Source organism: Oncorhynchus masou, chromosome 29 (genome assembly GCF_036934945.1).
Source record: "Oncorhynchus masou masou isolate Uvic2021 chromosome 29, UVic_Omas_1.1, whole genome shotgun sequence".
In the NCBI taxonomy this organism is placed as follows: Eukaryota; Metazoa; Chordata; class Actinopteri; order Salmoniformes; family Salmonidae; genus Oncorhynchus; species Oncorhynchus masou.
Genome location: NC_088240.1, coordinates 39,609,045 through 39,619,996, shown reverse-complemented (window position 1 = coordinate 39,619,996; position 10,952 = coordinate 39,609,045). Strand labels below are relative to the sequence as shown.

Sequence of the window (10,952 nt, the reverse complement as noted above, 5' to 3'; positions counted from 1 at the left end):
TACCCGGAAGCCAGCTGCACCAATGTGTTGGAGGAAACACCATACACCTGGTGACCATGTCAGTGTGCACTGCCCGCCACAGAAGTTGCTAGAGCACAATAGGACAAGAACATCCCTGCCGGCCAAACCTTCCCCTAACCCAGACAGCGCTGGGCCAATTGTGTGCCTACCCATGGGTCTCCCGGTCGCGGCCGACAGCGACAGAGCCTGGACTCGAACCAGGATCTCTAGTGGCACACCACTGCGCTACTCGGGAAGCCTAGAAAACAATGATGTTATTTATCTTTGTGTAGCATAAGATGAATCAATCAATGTATGTGCAAAAATACAGATATTAAAAACAATCCCAAAAATCTACATGCAGAGCATGCTGGGAAATATGATAATGATGGGTGTGGTTTTGATAGGACTGTTTTACTCTCCACAGTGTAAACATGAACTCTGGATATTAACCCCATCACTCTTGCAGAATTAATTAAACTCGTGAATCAACTCTAGAAATGTTACACTGGCCAATTTGCTGTGTAATAGGACGTTTTGGGGACATTAACTTTAGTTAAACGAGCTGTCCATAGACATACAGTAAAGTTTCTTGCAAAATATATTTTAGAAAAGAGATATGAAATGGGTTGAACTGAAGAAATTAGCAGGCTGTATTGTTCATTATATCTCCCATTATAACCATGCATTTAAATAATGCTTATGGCTAAAACATATTCAACTTTCATTCTTTCATATTGTCTTCATATTGTCTGGTCAGAGGAGGGTGTGTGCCAAGCCTGAGGTCCCTCCTTAACCTGCACAATGACCTCCTGAGGGACTGACTGGCCATGACGTGGATAATCAGCCTGCTCCCTCTGTGGTTATGGCCACTAGCTGGGCTAATAAGAACAAAGTACTGGGGCTAATAACAAACAAATGGGAATAGAGCATGGGGAGAAAACAAACTATGGTGCTGCTGCATGGATGATTCAACCATTGGTTGGTTCAAGAGAAAAAAAAGCAAGCCCAGTTTGCTTATTAAAGATCAGTGATGGAAGTGAACCATAATGCTGTAATGAGGATGGGAAGGCCTGCACCAGCTCCTGGTTGGAGGCACAGGCAAGCCCATGCTTGTACGTTTTACAGGAATAGATGACTGGAGCCTATTGCCCTGCTGTAATGACCTCTCTTGTTAGCCTCAGATGCATGGCTCTTCATTAGAATGCAAAGCCTTTCACCCCTCTGGATGCCCCACAACCATAGATGGGGGGGGGGGGGGTTTGCACCGTTCAGTTTGGCTTGTTTAAGGTTCAAACACAGACTTCATGCAACTTTATTGAAACAGAATGCAACATTTATTCAAAGTGATGTTCAGTATGCTGATACTTGACACTTAATTTCAAGCCTGGCTGTTTTCCCTCGGGAAATATAATGTTGATGAGTCAAGAAAACGCAGGAACTTTTTATACATCAAAAGTATTCCGTATATTTTACTCCGGTTCAAACCTGACTGATTTCTGTCGACAGGCTATGCTGGCTATTTCAGTTATTAGCAGCTTATCCTCACACATTCACTAGTCAATTGTCTTGACCTGTAAGAATGGTATTTAACCATGCAGCTACACAGCACTTCTTCTGATTGTTCGCATTGTGTTTTCACACCTTTCTTGATAAATGCATTTTCTGAACTTGCTAGAACTTGCAAGGGTCTACCAGAAGTGTATGGTAAGGGCATACAATAATGTAATCAGCTGTGCTGATCCCTCTGAGTCAACACACATCTGTGAACACTGCACATGGTTTACTGAGTTGAGTTCTCTATTTCAAGCTGTTGGGGGTTGGGGAGGAGGACAATGGCAGCCAAACAGCGGGCTCTGAAGTTAGAACAACGATATGTTGTCCTATCATGACCTCTTCCAATGAGCTTTGCAAAGCCCACATGTTGAGGAACATGCTATTTTTCGGAGAAAAAAAAGTAATATCAACGACAGCTACATTGTGTTGATATGGAGCATAAACACACAATGCAATTTATGCACTTCAAGAAAACATTGGAACACTATTATTTCGCTACACCCGCAATAACATCTGCTAAATACGTGTATGTGATAAATAATAATTGATTTGATTTTTGCGAAATGTTAATAGAATTTGGGGCTGGCCTTGTGATATTTATCAAAACAAAATGTCCATGTATGCATATGTGGATTAGTCTCACGTATTTCAATCGATAAGTAGACTTAAGTAAAATGTGGAGTTTTGCCAACCTTGTAAAGCAACACACAGCATCGACTTGGCTCATTCTGGACTACAACATTTCATGTTGGATTTTGTCCAATGACCCTGTCACACTGCCACACATCAATGAAGCTCTAATACTGAAAAATAGTCAAGATGACAAGATGAGATCGACCTTTTTCTGCAGAATAGTTCCCTCTATAGTTAGTCTATATACTTGAGAGGAATATCAGGTTTTTTTCCCCCCTGTGCATAATTAATTAGTTCTATAACTGCTAATCAAACAATACAACTCAAAAGAGTCCACTCGTTTAATAATTACAGTGATATCTTATCCTATCATTAAACAAAATCGCACGAATTCTTAAGATTGAAACACATTTGTTAGAATTCTGAAATATAAATTGGGTGAAATAACTTCCTTTGTCTCAAGTCCATCGAATTTTAAAATTATTTTCAGAATGTTATTTGATTGGTGATTTTGTTTTTTCATTCTTGCTGATTTTGATTATGTTGTTTTATTTGTCAGGGCACTCGCGTGGAGTGCCCTGATTCAAAACTTTAGACCAGGGTAATAAAATATTTACCTGCCTTGGGACTCATAAACACATCTTCAGATGAACGGCATGATTTCACGCTATATCACAAACATTTTAAAGCATGAAGTGCACTGCCTGTCATTGCCTGTCATTTTTACTGTGTTAATAATATATTTTTGTTTCCCCGGTAAACATACTTTACCACTCTTACCACATTAATAGGTAAATAACGCACGTTTTCCTTAATAATGTCAAAATCTACAGGGGGAAAACATAATTGTATGTTTCCGGCACGACTATTTGTATTGATATTGGTTTCCACAACCAACATGAGCATGTGGAAATGCACCACAAAGATATGAAATAGTTAACATATAGATGTGATACACATCACATAAAGTTCTAATTTGATCAAATTAGGACATGATGCTGATTGATTGTCTCTACACGCAAATGGGGTTTATGCACAAAAGCCATGATGATTATCCCAATTAAGAGCTGTCTTATTAAATTACTGTCTTGAGCTAACCAATAGCAATAGTTGTTTCATTAGCATGGAAGCGTATTGAAAAACAAATCCTTCCTGATTGCAGGATGGTGTCAATTGGCTTATTTGCTCTCTTACTCAAAGTGCCTCAAACCACAGGAAGGCGTTTTTTCGTTTGCTAGATTAGAGTTATTAGGCGTGGACAAAAGCTTACATATAGTTTGCCTTAATAGCGGTTTGTCATTGAGAGCTATGCAGCTCGAGAATTGCATCTTTCCAGTTAGTGTACTATCCAAGAAATGTCTGAATGTGGGCAGTGGCTCCCCGTGCTCCGATGGATCTGAGCTCGCAGGACCATACTATTATATCTGCTAGTGACAACCTGGAGAGAAGTTCACCTCTGAAAAAAAATTCCATGGGGATGACGAATCAGTCAGAGGCAGACAATTTTTCCGACTCCAAGGACGCATCAGGGGACGTCCAGAGAGGCAAACTCTCTCCTGATCTCCACGGAGTCTCTGAAATTCGTCATAATTTCGATGGATCTTCAGGAGAAAGGTATATCCTTTCTCAATCTAACCAACCACAGTCAGTCGCAGCAACTCCGAGTGCTATGTTCCCCTATCCGAGTCAACATGGACCAGCGCACCCGGCTTTTTCTATTGGGAGTCCGAGTCGTTATATGGCCCACCATCCAGTCATCACTAATGGAGCGTACAACAGTCTTCTGACCAACAGCTCCCCGCAAGGCTACCCAACCGCGGGTTACCCATACGCGCAACAGTATGGACACGCTTATCAAGGAGCGGCATTCTACCAGTTTTCCTCCGCGCAAGCTGGGCTGGTGCCTGGGAAAGCGCAGGTATATCTGTGCAACAGGGCCCTGTGGCTGAAGTTTCACAGACATCAAACAGAGATGATAATCACTAAACAAGGACGGTAGGTATCCCTCTCCAGTTACATCCTTTTCACCACAAGTCTGGAGGCAAATATTGTGATAAAATAGCCTAATACGCATATATATTTTTTTATTAATTATTTTTTTCTGGGGCGGGGTATGGAAGGTAATTGCAATTGTAATTCGTTCAAAATATTGTCTATATTCTCAATATAATTGAACATGTTTGACTGACTATATATTTTCTTAGATTGTTTCACAAATGATTTCAAAATGTGATAGATCAACAAAAGTGCTGGTCTGTTACGCATGACACATCGCCTGATATCACATCAGCGCACAACATTTATATGATTATTCTTTGTATTATTACAGACGGATGTTCCCCTTTTTGAGTTTCAACATTTCTGGTCTCGACCCGACGGCGCACTACAATATATTTGTGGATGTTATTCTTGCTGATCCAAATCACTGGCGATTCCAAGGTGGCAAGTGGGTACCATGTGGCAAAGCGGATACAAATGTGACAGGTACGTTCCTGTAGCCTACATCTCGGTGAAGTGTACAGTGAAGATAATGGTTGATAATGAAGATAAACGTAGGCCTTGATTCTGCAATGGCAAGCGAACACGCAACATTGAACTAATACAGCCTAAACAAATATATGATCTAATGAATATCATTGAAAATCAATATTTGTATGATATCTTCTAATAGCAGTGCATTTCAATGTATTTAATGCCTTTATGTTTCACAGGAAACAGGGTGTATATGCACCCTGACTCTCCAAACACAGGGGCGCACTGGATGCGCCAAGAAATCTCATTTGGAAAGCTGAAGTTAACGAACAATAAAGGAGGTTCAAACAACACGGGACAGGTCAGCTACGACATTTTAATTTTAGATACAGGCTATAAAAGAAAACGTTAAATAGTATGACCAGAAACGTTCAAAGACCCTCAACTATTGAGTAAGGAGAGTTTGTGCTCACACCTTGCAGTTACATAATAGGTCGCTTATTATGTTTCCCCTCAATAATTTATCATAATCTAAAGTCTAAATAAACATTTTTATAAAAGGTGTTATTTTTCTTCAAAACTAAAGGTATTTTATGGAATATCTTCCTTGTACCCCCAGATGGTGGTTCTACAATCCCTTCACAAGTACCAACCCAGGCTCCATGTAGTGGAAGTCAACGAAGATGGAACCGAGGACTCCAGCCAACCTGGAAGAGTACAAACGTTCACTTTCCCAGAAACACAGTTTATCGCAGTCACAGCATACCAGAATACAGACGTAAGAAAATCATTTTGAAAAATGTTATTGACGATAATTCCATTCGTTAAGTATTATAGTATTGTTGCCTATATCCAAAAGCGCATTTCTTTCGGTATATTAGGATTTGGAACGGTAGAAAACAACAAGCACCTGTTATTCGTTCAAATCTGCCTATTTTTTATGTGCAGATTACGCAGCTAAAAATCGACCACAATCCATTTGCTAAAGGATTTCGGGACAACTATGACACGTAAGACTATTTGTCAATTACTATTTGTGATTTTATTGTTTGTGTTGATTCCCGTTTGTTTTGCTTGGTTCTGCCTCTCTCCGATTAGAAATTAAATTAAATGATACAGGTAAATTAATTAGAGAACCCATTTGAGGCAATTCAAATAATATAGATCATTTTAATGTAAATTAAGTGTGGCCTCATCATGCCTCATTATTTTTTGCTCATGCTACATTTTAATCTAAAGAAAATTCCATTGCAGGAAAACTTTTAACCAACATTTCTAATACAGCAAGTTTTTCGTTATATTGTGAGATTGTTAGGCTTTTCGTTAGGCTATTGCAAATGAACAAAATAGGCTATTCATGAGAAGCCATATATACAGCCGTATCATATATGATATAGGCCTATCAAATTCTTGGGACGTGCGTTCATTGGGTGCGAGGATCGGTATATAGTCTATGTTGTGTCCACGTTGGCTCTTCAATATCAATATCAATAATCTTAAAATGTGATCAGCATCGATAACGAATTAGCCTACCAAGGTTCAAGTTTCCGTTTAATTTGAATGGGGACACATTAATAAGCATATGCCTAATTATAATTTGCAGTAGGCCTCAGTCCACTATAATAACCACATTATGGTGACTTTTTATCAGGCCACTGGTTAGATGATAATAATTATTTGATGATGTCCCTAAAAATGTAGGTATTCCTAAGCCTAGTTCCTTCTGCATTTGTATCAAATTAGCATTTGTGAAAGTTTCTTCCATTCTTGCACATTGGCAGTGACGGATATTTCTCATGATTCATAGTTTGTTTGTATGTTTCTCCCTCATCTTTTCAGTGTCTACACAGGTTGCGACATTGACCGGTTAACGCCATCACCGGGTGACTCGCCTCGCTCTCAGATCATGCCTGGTGCGAGATATGCCATGGCTGGTTCTTTCCTACAGGACCAATTTGTCAGCAGTTATGCCAAATCTCGCTTTCACCCTGGCGTAGGGACTGGTCCTGGCACGGACCGCAGCGTCCCACTTAGTAACAGCTTGCTATCCCCGCAACAAACCGAAGAACCCACAGTTGCATCCCCGCAGCGATGGTTTGTCACCCCTGCCAATAACCGACTGGACTTTGCCGCCTCGGCATACGATGCCGCCGCGGCTGCTGATTTTGCGGGTAACGCGGCCACCCTGCTGTCATATGCAGCCGCTGGAGTAAAGGCCCTTCCCCTGCCCACTGCAGGGTGCTCAAGCAGACCTCTCGGTTACTATGCCGACCCATCCGGCTGGGGCACACGCACACCGCCCCAGTACTGCAGTAAGTCTAGTCCTGTTCTATCCTGCTGGCCCACAAATTCTGTAGGCGTCAGATCAGGCACCTCTAACTACCTGGTTGATGACGCCGACACCATCCCAACAGAAAGGTCACCCATCGGAGGGTCCGATGAGGCAAAACCAAAAGACTTATCCGAATCCAGCTGGATAGAGACGCCGTCTTCAATCAAGTCGATTGATTCAAGTGATTCTGGTATTTTTGAGCAAGCCAAACGGAGAAGAATTTCACCGTCTGCCACACCGGTTTCGGAAACTCAGTTGAAATCTGAGATGTTGGCGCCAAGAGAGTGTGAGAAAAATTGCGCCAAGGACATTGGTTACTATAGTTTCTATCCACACAGTTAAACATCCATACATCTGGAAAAAAACGCGTGACCTATGTGTTATTTTTAGATCCATCTATCTGTAGCCCATATCCAACTGATAATATCCAACGGACAGGCCTATCAGTTGCAATGCACACCCTGTCTTGGGCCAACATTGACGAACGATTTAAAGATGTTGCGTCGTAGTGCATAGGCAGACTAGGCAAATTTAGGCGAGATTCTTCCATTTAACAGTATTTGCTATCTGATAGGCCTTAATACAATAGGCTATTTATTTAATTTGAAGATTTTTCACCAACAGCAATTGTCTATTGTAATTATGAAAATAATGTACATAATATTTAACCCTTTAGTGATACTGTGAAATTAATGTAAACTATTGAATTCATTTGTAATATTTCTAAGTGTAGACATACTCGTTGGTTGTGTTTTAAAACGCATATCGTAGGCCTATACTATAAACAAGTGATCTCATACAATGTGTTAGATAACAAAAAAAATAACTATTGCGAGTCTATGATGGCTATATCGTTGTGTAGCATACTTTTATTGGTAGGAGCGAGATCTGAGGATATGTAGCCTAATTATTTCGGAACTCATTGTAGTAGGCTACTCTTTGTCCATCATGTTCAATCACAGTGTCAGTACAAAATATCCACATGTTAGACATTTGAGGACGCAGCCATTTTATCTTACGCAAAATAAGATGGAAATTCATTATAGGTGTGGTAATAAACGTGTTAAATGTTGATATAGTGTACTTTTTACTAGGCTACATTAATAAGGGGAAAAAACAATGTTGTAATTTTTACGTCTTTTTCGGACCTTCCATTATTTTTTACAGATTGTGTACTAGTGTATGTGGAAGCTTCTGTATCTGCTGTAATGTGCTTCATTGCAATAAATTATAGAAACGTTGGACCAAGATGCTTTCATCCTTCTAAATCCAGAGTAGCCTATGCATGGACCAAACGTGACGTACCCAAAACATTTCCAACATAAATTACCAATTTTTCATAGAATGAATTCTTGGATTTTTGTGGCTAATTACAAGTTAATATAGGTAGGCCTGGAAGTCACGGGCTTTAAACAGCAGGGATCATAAAACCAAGTTCGCACAGAAGGGAGTCGAGATTCCGGACCACATTAGCGAAAAGGTGCGAAATTATGCGAAAATGCGAGATACGAGCGCATCTCAGTGAACTCGACGTTTTTTTATTAATTGTTTTTTCAACTCAAATGTATACACTGAGAGAGAGAGGGGGGGGGGGTACTTTTGAACAGAGGGGTCAACTCTGCCTGATCAAAAGTTAGGCAAAAGGCCCCATTCAGGGACGGGCCCAAGTGCGAATTATACTGTGACATTCAGTGGTCACATTTTTTTTCCACGGGAGTTCATATCACATCATTTTATGGGCCTAATAGTTAAGACATGTATTTTAATGGTAAACATGTATTACCTTTTAATGTGGTATGAACACAACCAGTCATGATGTTTTCATCTGATTGTCTAACAAAATCACTTCAACAAGTATGCTACCTGCATACATTTGTCTCCTCCAAAACAATCCCAGCATCCAAGCAGTACATCAGCCATTAGATGAATGGAAAGAGACATCTGTTACAAAACACCGAAACTTGTAATGACATTCAGTGATTGTCATTAGAACTACAGTCTTGTAGCCTGAATTAATGAATGCTTCTTGCTGACAAATGGATAATTTTTTTGCACAAAGAAAATGCGGGACACCTGAAAGGGGGCTGAAACAGGGGACAAAAATGTAGCTGTGTCTGTCCTGAGCTGGAAACTGTGAGGGACCAGTTGTAACAAGGCAACAACAGTAAACATGTCACCCCCATGCAGAGCCCCACCCCCCGGGCCAATTTACATATTGCATGTATTCAGTTAACTACTATAGCTCCCACCTTGGGCCAATCAGTGTAATTTTGTAAATGCCAGCTCTATGGCAAGACCCCCCACCCCAACCACTCCCCCACCCACCCAATTGATACAATGTTGCAAGTTTGCTAGAGAAAACTCAAGACAGAGAGAGAGGCAGACAGGCGGGGCAGAGAGATGAATGCAATTGAAATAACCTGAACCAACCGTCACTGGTTTAAACCATGACATAGAGCTGGGGGTGTTCGTTTAATTTGAAATAAGGTTTAATTTTAATATTTATCACTGTATCAGTGCAACATTGCCTTTTAAACAAATTGGAGAATGATTCAATTCGAGACCCCCCTAAAGTTGGACTTTTGTTGCATTTAGGGGTGCTCATGTCTAATCGGGGGGTTCTGAGCCCCCCCCCCTTCCCCGTGTTACTCAGGACCTGTAGGCCTATACAGTATCTGCACCACTGACATCTTGTGGCTAACATGATCCATTACATGTTACATTGTGTATTTTATTGTTCATTGTCTTTCAGGTAGACAATACAAACATTCACTACCAGTCAACATCGTGGAAAGTAATAGTGCATTTGCGAATGCCTTGCATAGCTAAATAGTCTTCACATATCTAAATCATCATGATGTGCAGTACCAGTCAAAAGTTTGGACACACCTACTCATTCAATGGTTTTTCTTTATTTTTACTATTTTCTACATTGTAGAATAATAGTGAAGACAACAACACTATGAAATAACACATATGGAATCACATTGTGTATTTTATTGTTCATTGTCTTTCAGGTAGACAATACAAACATTCACTACCAGTCAACATTGTGGAAAGTAATAGTGCATTTGCGAATGCCTTGCATAGCTAAATAGTCTTCACATATCTAAATCATCATGATGTGCAGTACCAGTCAAAAGTTTGGACACACCTACTCATTCAATGGTTTTTCTTTATTTTTACTATTTTCTACATTGTAGAATAATAGTGAAGACAACAACACTATGAAATAACACATATGGAATCATGTAGTAACCAAAAAAGTGTTAAACAAATCAAAATATATTTTATATTTGAGATTCTTCAAAGTAGCCACCTTTTGACCTGATGACAGCTTTGCACACTCTTGTTATTCTCTCAACCAGCTTCAACTGGAAGGCTTTTCCAACAGTCTTGAAGGAGTTCCCAGATGAGCTGAGCACTTGTTGGGTGCTTTTCCTTCACTCTGCAGTCCAACTCATCCCAAACCATCTCAATTGTGTTGAAGTCAGGTGATTGTGGAGGCCAGGTCATCTGATGCAGCACTCCATCACTCTCCTTATTGGTCAAATAGTCCTTACACAGCCTGGAGGTGTGTTGGGTCATTGTTCTGTTGAAAAACAAATTATAGTCCCACTAAGCACAAACCAGATTGGATGGTGTATCCCTGCAGAATGCTGTGGTAGCCATGCTGGTTAAGTGTGCCTTGAATTATAAATAAATCACAGACAGTGTCAGCAGCAAAGCACCCCCACACCATCACACCTCATCCTCTATGCTTCACGGTGGGAACCACACATGCGGAGATCATCCGTTCACCTACTCTGCATCTCACAAAGACACAGTGGTTGGAACCAAACATCTCAAATTTGGACTCATCAGACCAAAGGACAGATTTCCACCGGTCTAATGTCCATTGCTCGTGTTTCTTGGCCTAAGCAAGTCTCTTCTTTCTATTGGTGTCCTTTAGTAGTTG

At 40.4% G+C, this 10,952-nt stretch overlaps 1 protein-coding gene across 1 annotated transcript; it reads left to right on the top strand.

The window, feature by feature from the left end:
* Positions 1–3,498: 3,498 nt before the first annotated feature.
* LOC135519616 (T-box brain protein 1-like) lies at positions 3,499–7,336 on the top strand. Its single transcript, XM_064944855.1, is given in 7 exon segments — positions 3,499–3,593; positions 3,595–4,185; positions 4,520–4,674; positions 4,902–5,023; positions 5,282–5,440; positions 5,611–5,672; positions 6,502–7,336. Coding segments are annotated over 7 exon segments (2,019 nt in total).
* The last annotated feature ends 3,616 nt before the right edge of the window (positions 7,337–10,952 follow it).